The sequence below is a fragment of the Ooceraea biroi genome, chromosome 9, assembly GCF_003672135.1.
Source record: "Ooceraea biroi isolate clonal line C1 chromosome 9, Obir_v5.4, whole genome shotgun sequence".
NCBI lineage: Eukaryota > Metazoa > Arthropoda > Insecta > Hymenoptera > Formicidae > Ooceraea > Ooceraea biroi.
Window position 1 is genome coordinate 15,394,331 of NC_039514.1, and position 19,639 is coordinate 15,413,969.

Consider the following 19,639-nt stretch of genomic DNA (forward strand, 5'->3'; position numbering starts at 1 on the left):
ATGTGCACATCCTCGTGGAACTATCGAATACTGACCCCCTCGCGCTCCCTCGACGGGCCACTTTATCGTTCGCGTTTGATCGCAAACATCACGACGAATATAGGCTCGTCATCCAAGATCAGATCTATTCGAGATTGAGATGACGGACGTTGACGAAAACGCCGCGATAATAAACTTGTTTTCCCTCATGTAGCGCCAATATTTTGTTTATATAAGTGCCCCAGCATGCATCTTATTGTTAGTATGTAACTTTACTTTTAGTCGTGCGATTAAATATTAAGAACTATCTTTTTTCGTTTCGCATATACAGGGTGGGGCAGTTAAGGTGTTACAGACTTATATCTCGGAAACGAAGCATTTTAGAGAAAAATGTTTCAGACAAAAGTTGCAGGGTTGGAAGGGGGCCACTCAGTGGAGGTAACAGAGTGGTCATTCGTGGTCATTTTCAAGGTCATTTAAAGGTCAAGTCCAATTTTTTAAACAGAAACCCATACTTTTTATTGCAGATTCTGATTCTCCGTCGAAAAGTAAGTAACTTTTGTTGGAAACATTTTTTTTTTAAATGCCCTCCTCATCCCGAAAACACAGGTTCAACCTTTGGTGGACCAATGATAATAACTCGCTTTATAACGGACACTGAAGTTTTTTTTTTAGTATTTTACTGTTTACCGTCAGCATTAGCGTTACCCAGTGTGCACCACGTGGAGGTAAACTGACGGTAAACAGTAAAATACTAAAAAAAAAACTTCAGTGTCCGTTATAAAGCGAGTTATTATCATTGGTCCACCAAAGGTTGAACCTGTGTTTTCGGGATGAGGAGGGCATTTAAAAAAAAAATGTTTCCAACAAAAGTTACTTACTTTTCGACGGAGAATCAGAATCTGCAATAAAAAGTATGGGTTTCTGTTTAAAAAATTGGACTTGACCTTTAAATGACCTTGAAAATGACCACGAATGACCACTCTGTTACCTCCACTGAGTGGCCCCCTTCCAACCCTGCAACTTTTGTCTGAAACATTTTTCTCTAAAATGCTTCCTTTCCGAGATATAAGTCTGTAACACCTTAACTGCCCCACCCTGTATATGCGAAACGAAAAAAGATAGTTCTTAATATTTAATCGCACGACTAAAAGTAAAGTTACATACTAACAATAAGATGCATGCTGGGGCACTTATATAAACAAAATATTGGCGCTACATGAGGGAAAACAAGTTTATTATCGCGGCGTTTTCGTCAACGTCCGTCATCTCAATCTCGAATAGATCTGATCTTGGATGACGAGCCTATATTCGTCGTGATGTTTGCGATCAAACGCGAACGATAAAGTGGCCCGTCGAGGGAGCGCGAGGGGGTCAGTATTCGATAGTTCCACGAGGATGTGCACATGTGGCGATATTGTTTTACGCTTCGATTCAGCGCCGCGAGCCACCCCCGAGAAAGTTAGCGCGACGTGCCGCGGATAACTCCCGAGAAAATAATGCGAATTAATTCCATCTCGGGGGCCGACTCGTCGCGGGCCAACTTGTGGCGCTAATTCTCGGGGCTCTCCGTTCTCTCTTCCCCCTTTTCCCTCCGCGGAACGAGAACACGAGCGCAAGCCGCGTGTATGTATGCGCGCGCGATAAATAAATCCAATAAACAACATGCGAAGAGAAGAGAGAGAAGTGGAGGAAACGGGCCGATCAACCTGACCGGAGACGGAGGGATGGCATCGACAAAAGAGGGACCGACGAAACCGGAGACGCGGATAGCGCGTGAGGGAAAACGGGGGGGGAACGACAAACAGGAACGAACGGGGGTGGAACGTCACGTGAGAACGATAGAGACGCAACGATGAGAGTGCGGGCGAGAAAGAGGGAAACACGCGCCTCGGACGGCGCTCTATCGCAAACCCCGCCGGCGAACGCGGCAGGATGCCGAGGTCGACGCTATCGATTGGCGTCGGCGTTTCCTCGTCAGTATCTAGCGGCCGGTGTAGTTTCTCTCTCTCTGTCCTTTCTTTCCCCTCTCTCTCTTTCTTTTGCTCCCTCCGCTTCTCTGTTTCTGTTTCTGTTTCTATCTCCCGTTTTCTTTCCCTTGCAGCGCGGGGGAGTTCGTCTGTCTCTGTCTCTTCTCAGTCTGTCGCTCGCTCTTCCGCCCTTCCTTCTCGCCCACCCGGCCCACCCACCCGCGGTAACAGGTGTTGGTCTGGCCCCGAACTCGTACAAAATCGATGGGCGAGAGCCAGATCGGCGTCGCGAGGGGTTTCCCCGCCGATCCACCCGCCGCCGGCCACCCTCCTCCATCAGTGGTAAAGCAGGAGGAAGAGGAGGAACAAGAGGGTGGCGCGCGTAAGAGCCGAGGGGAACGAGAACGCGAGAGGCGCGGGAGGACGCGCGCGCCATGGACGACGATGAGATAGTAGAGAGAGAAAAAGAGAAAGGTAAAGAGAGAGCGAAAGAGAGAGGCAAGGGGAGAGTATTGGAGCGCGACTCGTAAACCTAGGGGATGAGAGGACGAGAGGGCGAGAGCGCTGCACACGAGCGCGGCGTCGAGGACGCAGGCGCCCGGGACGCGGGGCGACGCTCCGTCGGCGACGCTGCATTGGCAGTTGCACCCCAGCCACACCCGGTACGAGCCATGTAGTCGGGCTACCCTCCACCGCGATACACGGCGGACAATTGTTGCTTCTGCGCCTACAGGTGGTACATCTTCGTCTTCGATCTTCGCGGAGCTCGTCGGTGTCGTCGCGTCCCGCCGTCGCTGGTGCCCGGGAATTCCATCGTCGTCGCCGCCTTCGTCACCCATCGTCGTCCACGTCGTCGTTCTCGCCGTAGTCGTCCACACCGTCGCCGTTGTCGTCCACGTCGACCCATCGTTCGTTCGTTCGCTCGTTCGTACCACGTCAGTGCAGTCGACGTTTACTGTCATCGTCGTGATCGTGGTCGTCGTGGTGGTGTTGGTCGTCGTGGTTACGGCTCGTGTACATCCGTCCGGCGGTGCGACGCTGCACCGATAGTCCCCGTCGGACTATCGTCGGACACGTTTGGAGAAGATGCGCATCGAGACGTGAGCGCGAGATCCCGGCCGAGGATCTCGGCTCATCGAAACATCGACGACGCCGTCACCGGGACGATTCGAAGGCGGGGTAACATCGGCGAGCACGGTGCCACGGTGAAACGAGGCACAGTGAAAGGGGGTGGAAGTTGCCGTAGCTTCAGGCGCGCTCGCCGGTCGAATCGCTCTCGACTGTGTGTGTGCAACCGCGAGGGGTTGTGAGAACGCGCAAGCGAGCGAGTGAGCCGGGGGTGCGAGGGTGCGCGCGGGATTTCCGGGGTCGCGGAGAGGGCTAGAGGGAGCTATCGACCACACACGTAAGGCGGCGGCGGCAGCGCTCTCACGCACACCGGCGCACACGGATACACAACATCGCGGACCTGTTGTCCAACTTGTTGCTCGTCCCTGCAAAGGCACATACCCCGCCCACCCTCGGAGTCGAAGGAGAGCTCGTTTTCGAAAAAGGAGGACGGATTGCGAGGGGTTGGACGTCGCTGTCGCGCGTATCGAGACGCCGCGCTCGAGCTCCGACCCCGGAAACCGTGAACGAAGAGGACGAAGGATAGCGAAAGGCAGCCCGCGAATTCAACTGAAACGCAAAGAAAACGCTCTCTCGTGGCGTCGTATAAAGAGGAGACCTTCAGAGAAAGAATTTTTGCGACGATTGATACGTACAATTTCTGATCTTCGTACGATCTCTGTGTACGATTCTAGGCGGGGAAGAAGAGAGAGAGAGAGAGAGAGTCAATTCGATTCATTCAGTTGGGAATCATTAGGCAGACTTTGCGAGAGAATTTGGATATTGCATCGTCTTTTCAGACTGTTTCGTACTCTGTGAGGGAAGCGATCGAGAAAAATGAATATGTAAAAGAAAAGCCGAGCCTCTCATTCTCAAGGTGGAATTCCTTGGAAATTAAATTTCCTACGATCCAAGGGAACTGACGACGCACGCCGAGTACTTCAGAGGACCAACTCCTTATAAAAACTCTATCACTCGCATATTTAAACTCGTTACGTTCACAGCACCATAAAAGGGAGTACAATAGTGCAGTTGTCTGGAACTGGAGAACCTCCAGTTTGCAACAAAAAAAGAAGTCTGACATTATCAGCAAGCCAGACGGCAATTACTCTCCTAAATAAGTAAACCTCGATATCAATAGTGAGGAATTTCGGAAATCGTTAATCGAAACTCTCCCTCATTCGACCGGAGGAATCCGTATATTACCCCTAAGTAACTTTAAAGGCAAATTCAACGTTTGTCGTTGGAGCATCACGATGAGGTCGTGGTCGTGGAAACGTGCACGTCTCGAGGCAGCGTCGAGAACGTCGAAAATCGGCGAAGCAACGCATCAGCTGGAACAACCAGGCGAGTGAATCGTTAGATTCGTTCGCGTGGCCGAGCGACGGAAAGCTTGGAACGATACGCGTATCACATCCAGCGACGTATGCACCACCAGGGTGGATAACGAAATCACCATTGGTGAAGCGGAGACGACGAGACGAGGGACAAGGCCGGATGATCAGGACGCGCGCGTAGACGCGCGTGAAGCGAGCGATGGTACCGGCGCCATAAAGAATGTTAGAATAATCTTCCACCCGTGAATACAACGAAAGCAATACTACAAACAAGGTAATCTCAAGTGGAACAAAGCAAAGGCAAGTCGCAACGCACCTTCCCCCTAATCTCGCACCTCGAGCTCACCCCCGACGTTGAATATCTCCTTGGGATCGAACTTACGCCTAACGTTTCCTCCGTTCGGACTCCGATCGGGCACGAAGAGCGAGGTTCATCTCAAACCCGCTTCATTCGAGAAATATTTTAATATGAATGTACACACGCGCATATTTCGGCACCGAGACTGTATGTACGCGCCCGCTCATTCCTCCTGTACATAATTATACAAAGTGTGTGTGTATATATATATATATATATATATGTGTATATACACACACATATTTACATACGCAGAGTCCTATGAAATAATCGTGCAACGACATTTAGGATTAATTAGTGATCAATCTGCCGATTTAGTATTCAAGCGGCAGAAGCTGCATCTCGAGCCGAGCGTTTCGTCGTTCCTGAAGAGAGCCATCTTCGCTCTTTTCGCGTGGCAAGGAATATTTGTCAAATCCCTCTGTTTAAAGAGCGACCCGCTGATAGACGACGAGTATGTTGCATCTCGGAATACTCGAGAGGAACCGTGCGAACGAGACGAATACCTGGAGCATTGATTGAACGATCAATCGATGTCGTGTTCTTGAAAGTCTCCACGGAGAGACACTATCTAAGGGATAGATCTGGCTTTTCTACGACGAGCGAGGACGAGCGAGGAAGTAGGACGATATAACTTAACGCGCAGAAGCGCGATCTTTGCGAGGGAGGAACGTACGACCGATAATTCGCGATCCTGATCGCCGAAATAGATATTTACAATAAAGCATCGAGAGGCAACAGACAGGAGAAAACACAGGATACTCGAGACTCTCGAGGGGATTGTGTACCGACGCGGTTGTTTGGTGATCTTAGACGATACTTCGATATTAATCCCGGCGGGAGGAACGACGATCAGCCAAGATGCCACGGTGTTACATGGTAAAGAAGGCCCTGTGCAACAAGTACATAACCAGCGTTGCCAGAGGATTCGAGAGCTGGGGCCGCGGTAGAAGCACGCCATCGCCAACCACCATGCAGCTGCCGGTCTCGCCCGTAGAGGGATGCGTCGCACCCCCTGTTGCACAAGGTACGCGCTCCGCATCTCGCGTTTTTCACGATCTTCCGAACGTGAAAATATTTTTATGATTTTTTTTCATTACTTCGCGCGGCAGGTTTATTTCGGTGCTGCCGAACAGGATTGTTCTAACTTTAAACTCGGACCACCAGAAAGATTCCAAAAGTCAAATTATGCTATAAACACAATATAAAAATATGTAAAATGTACAAGTAAATAATCTATTATTTGTAATATTAATGCTGATTACAGTGCTGTTAGACTTATTTGCGTTGAAAGTAACGGAAGCACTGAATCCTGTCGGAATGCTACATCAAGTAGTACGTACGGAGAAATTAAATAATCATGAAAATGTGAAGAAAGTGAGCTAACTGTCGTTTTTGCTCTCTTTGGGATTATTTTAATCTTTTAGGAGTACTTTGGAAAATTCACTCGAGCGCATAACGCCCGACCCGATATACGTTTGTATCGAATTATCAAGCGATAATGGCACGCCGCTGCGCACCGCGTAATTCCCTGGCAATGCGTTGCCTGGTCGCTACAAAACGACCTTAATTGTCGGGATTCTCCGCGGCGTTACCACGTTGTACGGCGCATCCGCCTCTCGTGCGAACGGCGAAAATGGCATGCGAAACTTGTCGAGATAGTAAATGCAGTTACAAAGGCGGTGCTCAGAATCGTCGTAATGGCGATGCGCGCGTTTATAGCGCATTGCCGGCACGAAGAGGCGAGAATTTGGAATACTCGCGGCACGGGCAATTCGCCAGTGGCTAAAATGGTTTGCGGAAAGACAGAGAGTTTCTTACTAGAACTTTCTTGAATAATCAAAACTGGCCAATATTAGCTCATATTATCCACGTACAAATACGCTGTTACATCTAGAAAAAAAGACATATTTAAATACATTTAAAAATATTTTTTACACATGTGCACGCGATGAAAGTGTATTCGTATAGCCGCACATGTCGTGACCAAGAATTTGCACTCGAAATTGAAAACATTTATATTATGTAAACAGAAATAATTCTTTTTGATATGAAAAATAGGTGTATTTGCCTATATATATATTATTGGCAGCAGTCATTTCGCGAGCAACGAAACTCTTCGTCTTTTTGGTAAAAGTTTATTTTGCCTGCTAGTCATACAGGAACTGCGATGCAGAAATATTAAAACACGGACCGGTACGTCGGCATAAGGAAATTGGCCGCTGTTAAAGCGAAGCGTGCACTTTCGTAACCAAGTTATCATGAAATTTTATATCCGCTTACCCCTGGCGACCTTCTTGGCTCTCCACTCCGATCCTCTTTGACCTCGTTTCTCTAACATACTTGCCGTCATAATCCTGCTGCTCTTACCCCCGCAATCCGTACTGTGCAACCCACACACATCTCTCTCTTCCACCCCCTTGCCCATCCAATGCACTTCTTCCTGCTGTCATGAAGATTCGACATTCTTTTATTTTATCTATACCAGCGTAATCGCACTGGTAATGAAAATTATGGCGAATTCGATTGGATGCACTAGTGCGCACTGAGTCAATTTTTATATTTATATTCTTATGTTTCTTCTTATAAAAATTGATTGTAACCAAGCCTTGGTATGCACTCAGTGCGCACTAGTGCATCCAATCGAATTCGCCATTAGATACCCTTTTTTGACATCGAAAACTTGAAACGATGAAAGCTTGTAGCGTCCTTAAATCTCCATTATAAAATCAAATATAAGCAAATAAATAAAATATAATATAAGCTCTGTAAATAAAAACATTCATTCATAACAAATACAGATTGGATATGATGAACATTAACATTAGCTGACAAGCACAGGCAATTAAAACATTTAGAAATTAATTATTTATACCTTATAATTAATTAAGTTTGTTCTAACTTACCTTTTTCTTGATCTTCTCTAGGAAGTCCGAACGTAGAATCGAAGGACGCAACGACCGCTGTAGCCCTCGCGGTGACTCCGGTGGAACAATCCTCAAGAGAACAGCCAAGCGGGAGCACGAATGTCACTGCAACAACGACAACGACAACGGCGACGACTGCCATCGTCAGGAAAACAACACCTATAACAGATTGTTCGACGCAAATGGAGACGACTGCCGTGATCACATGCGTCACGTCTTTGGCGACGCCACCCACGACAGGATCAACTGTTTCTACTGTCGAAGAGACGACGACGGCGACAACAACGACGGCGGTGACTTTGTCGAGCGTCAAAAGCACAATCTCTGAAAAAGTCGAAAAGATTGTTGCATCATCGACTGCGACATCGCATCAGCCATTAACCAACGCAGAACCACCGTCCCCGACGTCTAGCACGTCGTCGTCCTATCGTCTGGAAGATACATCGGAGTACTCGAGAGCAGCCGAATCTAGAATACGACTGGCGCCCGCGGCATCTTGCAGCCCATCAATGATGCCGAATCACGTGTCGTCCATGTTCAAGGATCGTTCCGCGGCAGAGACAGAAGCGGCACATGATTTGTTAGAATTGTCGCGGTCACTGCCACCATTGCCACCACCATCGGTTGCCATCGGTCCACAGAGCGTAATTGAGACTCCCGCGAGTGACGTTCAGGAGATGACGGTCTACCAACCAGCTGAACAATCGATTTATCAAGTAAACACAATCGAATTAACTGGCTCGACTATTTACGGGCATCATCATCAACAACAGCAACAACAGCAGCAACAACCCACTGCAACTGCCGGTATTATTTACGAATCAAGTACGACCATCGTGCCACCATCGGGCAGTGTCTTTATACCGTTGTCACCGGTACAGGAGATCCTTCTAACTTACAGCACGTCCACCATTCCATGTACGTCGATTGTTGCTCAGCATCAACCGCAGCATTCTCCCACGCATCAACAGCAAACGCAAGCACATCAAAAGCAGCAGCAATTGCTGCTGCCCTTAATGCAACAGCAACAGCCACATCATCCTCCAACGCAACAGCAAAAGCAACAACAATCACATTCTCCCACGCAGCAACAACAGTTGCAACATCATCAATTACTGCTGCCGTTGCTGCAACAGCAGCAGCAGCCACAACATCCTCCAATGCAACAGCAGAAGCAGCAAGAACAGAATTCTCCCACGCACCAGCAGCAACCACAATCACAACAATCGCAACAACCATTGCAGCATCAACAATTGTTGTTACCGTTGTTACAACAGCAGCAACAACATCCTCCACTGCAACAGCAGAAGCAACAAGAACAGCATTCTCCTATGCAGCAGCAGCAACCGCAAGTACAGCAACCGCAACATTTGCAACATCAGCAAGTGTTGTTGCCATTGTTGCAACAACAGCAGCTACAACATCCTCCAATGCAACAACAGAAGCAGCAAGAACAGCAACTTCGCACACAACAGCAACAACAAAGTCCAGCCACGCAGCAGCAGCAACACCAATTGAATCAACATCAACAATTGATGTTGCCAATGCTGCAACAGCAGCAGCCAAATCCACCAACGCAACAGCAAAAGCAGCATTCTCCCACGCAGCAGCAGCAACCGCAGTCACAGCAACAACATTTGCAACATCATCAATTGTTGTTGCCGTTGCTGCAAGAACAACAGTCACAACATCCTCCAATGCAGCAACAGAAATCGCAAGAACAACAGTCTCGCATACAACAGCAACAACCGAATACTCCCATGCAGCAGCAGCAGCAGCAATTAAACCAACATGAACAATTAATGTTGCCAATGGTGCAACAACAGCAGCCACATTCTCCAACACAACAATTAGAGCCGCAACGACAACAGCAGATACAATTACTCCAGCAGCAGCAACAGCGACTATTGTTATTACAGCAACATCAACAAATCGAAACGACATCACCATTGACGCCGCCGACTTCTGAATGCAGTAGCGATATCGAAAATAGTAATCCAAACTCACAGCCTACGCAAAAGGACAAGGAGGTGCAAACTATTACTGAACAGACGGAAGGAGTAAAACCGGCGAGTTACACATACGATACGTTGCTTGTCTCCGATGGTAGGTCGAAGAACAAGAAAACTCCTGCCACGCAGAAAAACCAAGAAGACGAGCCAGTCGAGGTACCCGAGGTCTCCAAGAGCGGTCGTTACGTATGCTGCGAGTGCGGTAAGTAAGAATAATTAAAATAAATAAAATAAAATATAAAAATAATTAGAAATTAACACGTTGTATGTCGAGCAAATTTTCTTATGTGTCTTGTTGCTTATGTAGCATAAACATTTTTACTATCAGACTTAAGTAATCTACAAACATGTATTTTGCTAAAAACCTCCACCCGAACGTTTCAGTCAACACAATATTTGAAGTTTAAACAATTACATCAGAGTGCTGAGAAACAAACTAAACTTTTGGCATCTAATAATACAAATAATACAAAAAAAACAATAAGACAGGAATAATAAATTTTTCATAGATATTTTTCTAAATTTATCTAAACTATTCCTATTCAACTTGGACATTCTTTTCGTCAGGCAAGCAATACGCGACTTCATCGAATTTGTCGCGACACAAACAAACACATCGCAGCATTGACTCGCAATCTGCCAAGAAGTGTATCCATTGCGGTAAGGCGTATGTCAGCATGCCCGCCCTGGCGATGCACGTGCTCACGCATAAACTTACGCACAGCTGTGGTGTGTGCGGTAAGATGTTCTCGCGACCTTGGCTACTACAGGGTCACTTACGCAGCCACACCGGCGAGAAACCGTACGGATGCGCTCATTGTGGCAAGGCGTTCGCCGATCGCTCGAATCTGCGGGCGCATATGCAGACGCACTCGGCTGACAAGAATTACGAATGTCCCAAGTGTCATAAGTCGTTCGCACTCAAATCGTACTTGAACAAGCACCTAGAATCAGCGTGCCAGCGTGAGAACGACGACACCAACAATGACATCGACACCCCGTCATAATGTCGGCATCATGCTGTCAAGGTGCTAGCACGAGAAACAACAATGATCAAAGGTAATGAGATTTTTATTTAAAAAAAAGAAATAATGAAAAAGAAATAGCTGTAGATCTTTCAAAAATTGACATTACCCTTTTTATCGCTTTCTGAAAAATTCTTTGCAAATACCGTGATATTCATTTTGTATTTCGGACGAGTCGTATGTAGAATTAACATCCTGCCGGAGAGATATCTCAATAATCTCAATAGTTCTAAGATAAGTCTTAATCCTTGGCGGGAATCATAGAGATACGTCTATCAATATATCACACGCATACATCACATTGCAGCGTACTAATTCAAGAAACTTCATATCAACCATCAAAGATTATAAACTTGCTGACAGTTTTCCTCAATCGATAATGACTGTTCCCGCATCTAAATCTAATAGCGCGTCGTGCTAATCAATGCATCTGATGTTCAGGAGGTGACGGTCTACCAACCGGCTGAGCAATCGACTTATGAAGTAAACACAATCGAGTAAACTGGCATGATTATCTACGACTGCATTATCATCAACAACAACAAAAGCAGCAGCAACACTGCAGCTGCTGGTATTATTTATGAATGAAGCACGACCAGTGTTCCACTCAGCAGCAGGCAGTGTCTCTATACCGTAGTAACCAACAGGAGATAGTTTTGACTTCCAACACGTCCAACTATTCCATACACGTCGTTTGTTGCAAAACATCAACCACAACATTCTCCTATGTAACAACAGTAATTGCAAGCGCTACCAAAGCAACAGCCACATCATCCTCCAACGCAATAGAAAAAACAGCAACGGCGGCATTTTCTCTCGCAGGAACCGCAGTAGCAATATCAGAAACATCAATTGATTCAATTCCAACAAGTGATGTTCCGCTACTGCAAAAGCAATCTCATACATACCCGTAACAGCAGAATCCTCCCACGCAGCAGCAGCACCATCAACAACAGCATTGCAAAATCAACAATGTTATTGTTGACGTTGTTGCAACAGCAGCAGCCATAATATCCAATTAATGACAGAAGCAGGAAGAATTTTCTCCCACGCAGCAGCAGCAACCGCTGCTGCAACAAGAACACTCTCAATTGACTCGACATCAACAATTGAGCTTGTCGATGTTACAACAGCAGCAGCCATAATATTCTTCACTCACTAGCAGAAGCAACGAGAAGTGCATTGTTCCACGCAGCAGTAGGAACCGCAGTAGCAATATCAAAAACATCAATTGATTCAATTCCAACAAGTGATGTTCCGCTACTGCAAAAGCAATCTCATACATACCCGTAACAGCAGAATCCTCCCACGCAGCAGCAGCAACCGCAGCTGCAGCATTGCAAAATCAACAATGTTATTGTTGACGTTGTTGCAACAGCAGCAGCCGTAATATCCAATTAATGGCAGAAGCAGGAAGAATTTTCTCCCACGCAGCAGCAGCAACCGCTGCTGCAACAAGAACACTCTCAATTGACTCGACATCAACAATTGAGCTTGTCGATGTTGCAACAGCAGCAGCCGTAATATTCTTCACTCACTAGCAGAAGCAACGAGAAGTGCATTGTTCCACGCAGCAGTAGGAACCGCAGTAGCAATATCAAAAACATCAATTGATTCAATTCCAACAAGTGATGTTCCGCTACTGCAAAAGCAATCTCGTACATACCCGTAACAGCAGAATCCTCCCACGCAGCAGCAGCAACCGCAGCTGCAGCACCATCAACAACAGCATTGCAAAATCAACAATGTTATTGTTGACGTTGTTGCAACAGCAGCAGCCATATATATCCAATTAATGGCAGAAGCAGGAAGAATTTTCTCCCACGCAGCAGCAGCAACCGCTGCTGCAACAAGAACACTCAATTGACTCGGCATCAACAATTGAGCTTGCCGATGTTGCAACAGCAGCAGCCGTAATATTCTTCACTCAATAGCAGAAGCATCGAGAAGTGCATTGTTCCACGCAGCAGTAGGAACCGCAGTAGCAATATCAAAAACATCAATTGATTCAATTCCAACAAGTGATGTTCCGCTACTGCAAAAGCAATCTCGTACATACCCGTAACAGCAGAATCCTCCCACGCAGCAGCAGCAACCGCAGCTGCAGCACCATCAACAACAGCATTGCAAAATCAACAATGTTATTGTTGACGTTGTTGCAACAGCAGCAGCCATATATATCCAATTAATGGCAGAAGCAGGAAGAATTTTCTCCCACGCAGCAGCAGCAACCGCTGCTGCAACAAGAACACTCAATTGACTCGGCATCAACAATTGAGCTTGCCGATGTTGCAACAGCAGCAGCCGTAATATTCTTCATTCACTAGCAGAAGCAACGAGAAGTGCATTGTTCCACGCAGCAGTAGGAACCGCAGTAGCAATATCAAAAACATCAATTGATTCAATTCCAACAAGTGATGTTTCCGATACTGCAAAAGCAATCTCATACATACCCGTAACAGCAGAATCCTCCCACGCAGCAGCAACAACCGCAGCTGCAGCATTGCAAAATCAACAATGTTATTGTTGACGTTGTTGCAACAGCAGCAGCCGTAATATCCAATTAATGGCAGAAGCAGGAAGAATTTTCTCCCACGCAGCAGCAGCAACCGCTGCTGCAACAAGAACACTCTCAATTGACTCGACATCAACAATTGAGCTTGTCGATGTTGCAACAGCAGCAGCCGTAATATTCTTCACTCACTAGCAGAAGCAACGAGAAGTGCATTGTTCCACGCAGCAGTAGGAACCGCAGTAGCAATATCAAAAACATCAATTGATTCAATTCCAACAAGTGATGTTCCGCTACTGCAAAAGCAATCTCGTACATACCCGTAACAGCAGAATCCTCCCACGCAGCAGCAGCAACCGCAGCTGCAGCACCATCAACAACAGCATTGCAAAATCAACAATGTTATTGTTGACGTTGTTGCAACAGCAGCAGCCATATATATCCAATTAATGGCAGAAGCAGGAAGAATTTTCTCCCACGCAGCAGCAGCAACCGCTGCTGCAACAAGAACACTCAATTGACTCGGCATCAACAATTGAGCTTGCCGATGTTGCAACAGCAGCAGCCGTAATATTCTTCATTCACTAGCAGAAGCAACGAGAAGTGCATTGTTCCACGCAGCAGTAGGAACCGTAGTAGCAATATCAAAAACATCAATTGATTCAATTCCAACAAGTGATGTTTCCGATACTGCAAAAGCAATCTCATACATACCCGTAACAGCAGAATCCTCCCACGCAGCAGCAGCACCATCAACAACAGCATTGCAAAATCAACAATGTTATTGTTGACGTTGTTGCAACAGCAGCAGCCGTAATATCCAATTAATGGCAGAAGCAGGAAGAATTTTCTCCCACGCAGCAGCAGCAACCGCTGCTGCAACAAGAACACTCTCAATTGACTCGACATCAACAATTGAGCTTGTCGATGTTGCAACAGCAGCAGCCGTAATATTCTTCACTCAATAGCAGAAGCAACGAGAAGTGCATTGTTCCACGCAGCAGTAGGAACCGCAGTAGCAATATCAAAAACATCAATTGATTCAATTCCAACAAGTGATGTTCCGCTACTGCAAAAGCAATCTCGTACATACCCGTAACAGCAGAATCCTCCCACGCAGCAGCAGCAACCACAGCTGCAGCACCATCAACAACAGCATTGCAAAATCAACAATGTTATTATTGACGTTGTTGCAACAGCAGCAGCCGTAATATCCAATTAATGGCAGAAGCAGGAAGAATTTTCTCCCACGCAGCAGCAGCAACCGCTGCTGCAACAAGAACACTCAATTGACTCGGCATCAACAATTGAGCTTGCCGATGTTGCAACAGCAGCAGCCGTAATATTCTTCACTCAATAGCAGAAGCAACGAGAAGTGCATTGTTCCACGCAGCAGTAGGAACCGCAGTAGCAATATCAAAAACATCAATTGATTCAATTCCAACAAGTGATGTTCCGCTACTGCAAAAGCAATCTCATACATACCCGTAACAGCAGAATCCTCCCACGCAGCAGCAGCAACCGCAGCTGCAGCATTGCAAAATCAACAATGTTATTGTTGACGTTGTTGCAACAGCAGCAGCCGTAATATCCAATTAATGGCAGAAGCAGGAAGAATTTTCTCCCACGCAGCAGCAGCAACCGCTGCTGCAACAACAGCAAGCTCAATTGACTTGACATCAACAATTGAGCTTGCCGATGTTGCAATAGCAGCAGCCGTAATATCCAATTAATGGCAGAAGCAGGAAGAATTTGCTCCCACGCAGCAGCAGCAACCGCTGCTGCAACAAGAACACTCTCAATTGACTCGACATCAACAATTGAGCTTGCCGATGTTACAACAGCAGCAGCCATAATATTCTTCACTCACTAGCAGAAGCAATGAGAAGTGCATTGTTCCACGCAGCAGTAGGAACCGCAACTACAGCACCAACAACAACAGCATTGCAAAATCAACAATGTTATTGTTGACGTTGTTGCAACAGCAGCAGCCATAATATCCTCCAATAGCAGAAGCAGGAAGAACGGTATTCTCCCACGCCGCAGCAAGAACCGCAATGCATTCGCTGATGGCTCGAATCTACGAGTGCTGATGCAGACACATTCAACAAGACAAGTGCTCTAAATGTTAGAATTTGTACTCAAAATGTACTTGAACAAGCAGCTAGAATTAACGTATCAGCAATTGAGGCCGACGAGACCAACAACGACGTCGACACCGTTATATTGGCGGGATCAGAGTGTCGAGGCGCTAATGATAACTATCAACGATCAGAGGTAACGAGATTTTTATTAAAAAAAAGAAATAATGAGAAAGAGATAGCTTTGCATCTTTCGAAAATTGACATTACCCTTTTTATCGTTTTCTGAAAAATTCTTTGCACATACCGTGATATTAATTTTGTATTTTGGACGAGTCTTATGTAGAAGTAATATCCTGCCGGAGAGAGATATCTCAATAATCTTAATAGTTCTAATAATAAGTCTTAATCCTCGGCGGGAATCACAGAGATACATCTAAATTGTATCATCAGATATTATTTAGACGTGAAGCATAAAAAGAGTTGTGCACATTTAGTAGTAGAATATAAAATAACATAAAAAGAAGAAAAAAGAATATAAAGTCTAAAAAGTGGAAGACTGTACATGTAAGAAAATTTGGTAAAAACTTTATAAAAATAATTTTAAAAAATTTTTGCTAGTGAGTTTTTTGATGTGCAATTTGTTGTCTGTGTGTTGTAATAAGCATAGATCATTGCAGCGCAATAATGTAACAAAATTTACGTCACCTCCCGAGGATTAAACTTGCTGTTTTCTGCGATCGATCATGACTGCTCTCGCATCTAAACCTGATAGCGCCTTATGCTAACTAAGGAATCCGCAATTTCCAGTCGGTCGACGTAGACGGAAAATTGCAGTGACATCATCTGATCGACAGTATAGAAATTCGAAAGAACGAAACTAATGTATGTTGCAAGTAGTTATATACTTTTGTAAGCTGAAGTAATAAATTATTATTATTATATACTTTTGTATGGACTAAAAAGAAGGATAGGAAAGAGGAAGATAAAAACATGAATCTGCTGCACGCTTTTCGTCGTCATGCAGTTCAATAAGATTTTTTTCGAAATATAGAATAAGTTAATAATTTGCTATTGTCGTCGAAAAAAGAATTATGCATCAGATGTTGAATTTCCGATAACATCGAGTTTTAACGGATATCTCCCGGTAAACGCAAAAGTAATTCAATTTACTCACCAGCTTAAATGTCGTGGGCGGTTAGCGAGAATCTCAGCTCAGGGAACGAAGACGAGGGAATTGATATATCGATGTTTTTGCATCTCGCGCTTGTCTCTTCCTCTCGCGGTCGCAGAAGTCTCTTTCTGAATATTTTTCCTTCTCACGCGGCGCGCCGCTTGTTCGAACGCGCTCGGTTATACGAGTTATTTTGAGAGTTTCATATCTTTTCTTTCTTGTAATCCGATTTGTGTAATTATTATTAATCCAATCAATTCAATCCACTTGCACACACTTGTAATATTTGAAGAGAGTAGAAATTCTTGTTACATTGTTTACTTTGAAAACTTGAGATTCTGTTCGTCGATGCTTTGCACTATTTTTTTACGTATCGCACAAGATATATTTTTCACAGGAGTAGCATAAGATGCTACTCCTACCTTAACTCGAGCAATGATACGAAGAGACTGACTGCTTAGCTGACTGGGTTTCGAAAATTCGACGAACTATCATTTTGGGAATTTCCTACATTGGGAAAAACCCATTTCTATTTTCTTACCTGCTACTTACAATCTTTATAGGAAAGAATATTATAATTTATAATTTTTATAAATAGGAAAGAATATTATAATTTATAATTTTTATAAATCGGAAATTCTGAAATGAAAAATTGGACACAACAATAAAAGAAATATAACAGAGATGATTCCGTTAAAAGTTAATGTTTTTTTAAATCTTTTAAAACTTTTCTTATTGCATGTAGGAATTTATAATATATTTTTTTACTCGGGTTTTACTTTTAATAAGTCTGCTGTGCAATAAACCCAACGACATATATAAATAGACCAAGCATTCCCTCAAAAACGTGAAAGCGGAAGTTGGCAGCGAGACTGAGTGAGAGAGCTGCTTTGCGTCTACTGCTCTCTCACTTCGATGTACGCGAAGAGTGAGAGAGCAGTAGACGCAAAGCAGCTTTCTCTCTCAATCTCGCTGCTAACTTCCGGTTAGGGTCTGCTGTAGAGAGAATGCTTGATCTCTTTGTATATATCGTTGAATAAACCTGAAATAATGCAGTGCAATAAATCTGGGACAATGCAGTGCAATAAATGGGTACTTTAGCCATAATACATTTAGCCATCTCTTCTTACATCCCAAGAATCGTTATTATCACGGATGTACCTCGTTTCGTCATTTCGCAGAAACAGACACGAGTCGGGGATGTTTTCCAAAATTGATTAGCATAAAAATTCGCAATATAAATATAAAAATCGCGAATAAAACAGCGCGATACATTTTTTCGCGTAGTTCAAGAATTACTTTTTTCATCCACACCTTCGCTCGATGGTCAAACTGCATAGTTTATTTTAAATACTATATATAAATTTTAAATATACTCAATGCGGCGATAAAAAGTTCGTTATTTCCTCGCAAAAAAATGATGATTTTAGTCACGGTATTTGCGAATGTCTTCACTAATTTTGTTTGTCGAAAGAATTTCAAGACAACATTTTTAAAGCATTAAAATTAAGAACAAGTGCGGCACACGTGTGAGTTATCTCGGTACTTCTAGATAGATCGTCAATTTGTAAGAATTTCACTGGCAGAAAAAACCATGCCACTTTCTCTTTCTAATGCGAATCGATTCTTTCTGCTTGCATTTCGAAAGCGCATTGCAGTGATTTTTCCTGAAATCCTTAAAAGTAACACGTGTGGATGCTCGTAGAAAGTTTTCATCAACATTTCACGGAAACTGAGCCACCTGTTGAATGCAGAAATGACCATTCGGTGGCAAAAGGGTCGCTCACACTGCTCACCCTGAATTATGGAACGCATCATTTCCTCGATTGTTAAAAGCGCGAGCAAGATCGCGGTCAATTGCGACATTGCGACATTTCGTCCAGGTTTATCTATGTTTTTCCTACGTCCGCGAGAAAGTTAGGTCGTCAACCGGGGAGTTGTAAAGGACTTTTCTCATCCGAAGAAATGGTGGATGGCGGGTTATTTGCGCATTGCAGAAACGTATTTCTTCGAGCGTAATTCTTAATATATCTAGTGCATCACTTATACGGTTTATTTTAACGTAAATCTTTAATATTCAATGCGATGAAATTAGCTTTTCCTTACTGAGACCCTTTTTCCATTAAATGAGCACGTGCTTATATTTATATTGTTATACCAAAGTTCCTATAGACAAAGCTTTACGTTAGGTGGATGGACAGGTCAATAAACTATCCTTTCCCGTTCTATCTATTTATTATTGTAATCTCTAATATTTCTCGAGCTTGAAGTGAAAAATGTGTTAGTTTATCAAGTAGTAATTCGATTTAATTCTTGATCTAAAACATTTTTGTATCCTTGTCCATTGAACATTCCATTGAAAAAGTAGAGCCCAGAGAAATGTTTCATCACGTTCTTCATTTTATTAAGTTGTGAAAAGTTTTCGGAAGATGGAAGTGAACTCTGCCTCGTCATTTCACTTTGAATGATCTTCAGTGTACGGTCATTAAATTTTTTATGAAAAATGCAAGCAGAATTCACGTTTAACAAACGTACAGTGTAACGCATTGAAAAAAGACATAGGTACATACTGAGAAAAATAGAAAAGAAATCGGAGATTGTTTTATGTAGAGACCTCAAGTAAAAGTCTGAACATCACGGATCGAAAATGGCGTCCGTTTGCCACTAGTAGAATCTTTATCTATGAAGAGTATATAACCTTCCTTCAATATAATCTTATTAGTGTCAAAATATGCAAAATGACGGGATGTTGCATACGAGGTTGTTTGTACAAAGAAAGATAAAAAGGACTTTATATGGCAACTTTGCCAACAAATTCCGAAAAAAGAACATTATGGATGTCAATACAATTATATTGTTTTCTTCAAAATATCAAAATTATGTTGTGTTTTTCAAATTTCCCTGGTAGAAAAATTTCTCAGATTTTCTATTAAGAATTGAAACGTTTCTCAGAATAACTCAAACAATCTAAGAAATTCTGAAAAATTATTAATATTTCTCATACATAATGAAATATTCTGAAAATTCTCATCCAATTATTTCTAAACAATTCTGAGAAAATGTTGATTTCTCAGAATTTTTCATAAACAAGTGGATGAGAATTCTCAAAATATTGCAATATCTCTATATATGAAAATTTCTGAGAAATAGTAATAAT

The 19,639-nt window shown here is 44.0% G+C and overlaps 1 protein-coding gene across 1 annotated transcript; it reads left to right on the forward strand.

The window, feature by feature from the left end:
* Positions 1-2,570: 2,570 nt before the first annotated feature.
* On the forward strand, positions 2,571-19,039 carry LOC105279464 (putative mediator of RNA polymerase II transcription subunit 12). The gene is made up of 5 exons (XM_011339262.3): positions 2,571-4,667; positions 5,070-5,778; positions 7,679-9,892; positions 10,258-10,749; positions 11,157-19,039. Exons 2-4 carry the CDS (start codon positions 5,613-5,615, stop codon positions 10,695-10,697), a joined length of 2,820 nt encoding a protein of 939 aa, XP_011337564.1. The 5' UTR covers positions 2,571-4,667; positions 5,070-5,612; the 3' UTR covers positions 10,698-10,749; positions 11,157-19,039.
* Positions 19,040-19,639: the final 600 nt, after the last annotated feature.

What these genes read in the sequence shown, in the direction of transcription:
- LOC105279464 (XM_011339262.3), top strand. Translation starts at nt 5,613, where the DNA reads ATGCCACGGTGTTACATGGTAAAGAAGGCCCTGTGCAACAAGTACATA. An exon ending in CGCACCCCCTGTTGCACAAG is followed by an intron (nt 5,779 to 7,678) that starts GTACGCGCTCCG and finishes GATCTTCTCTAG; the next exon opens with GAAGTCCGAACGTAGAATCG. An exon ending in TTACGTATGCTGCGAGTGCG is followed by an intron (nt 9,893 to 10,257) that starts GTAAGTAAGAAT and finishes TCTTTTCGTCAG; the next exon opens with GCAAGCAATACGCGACTTCA.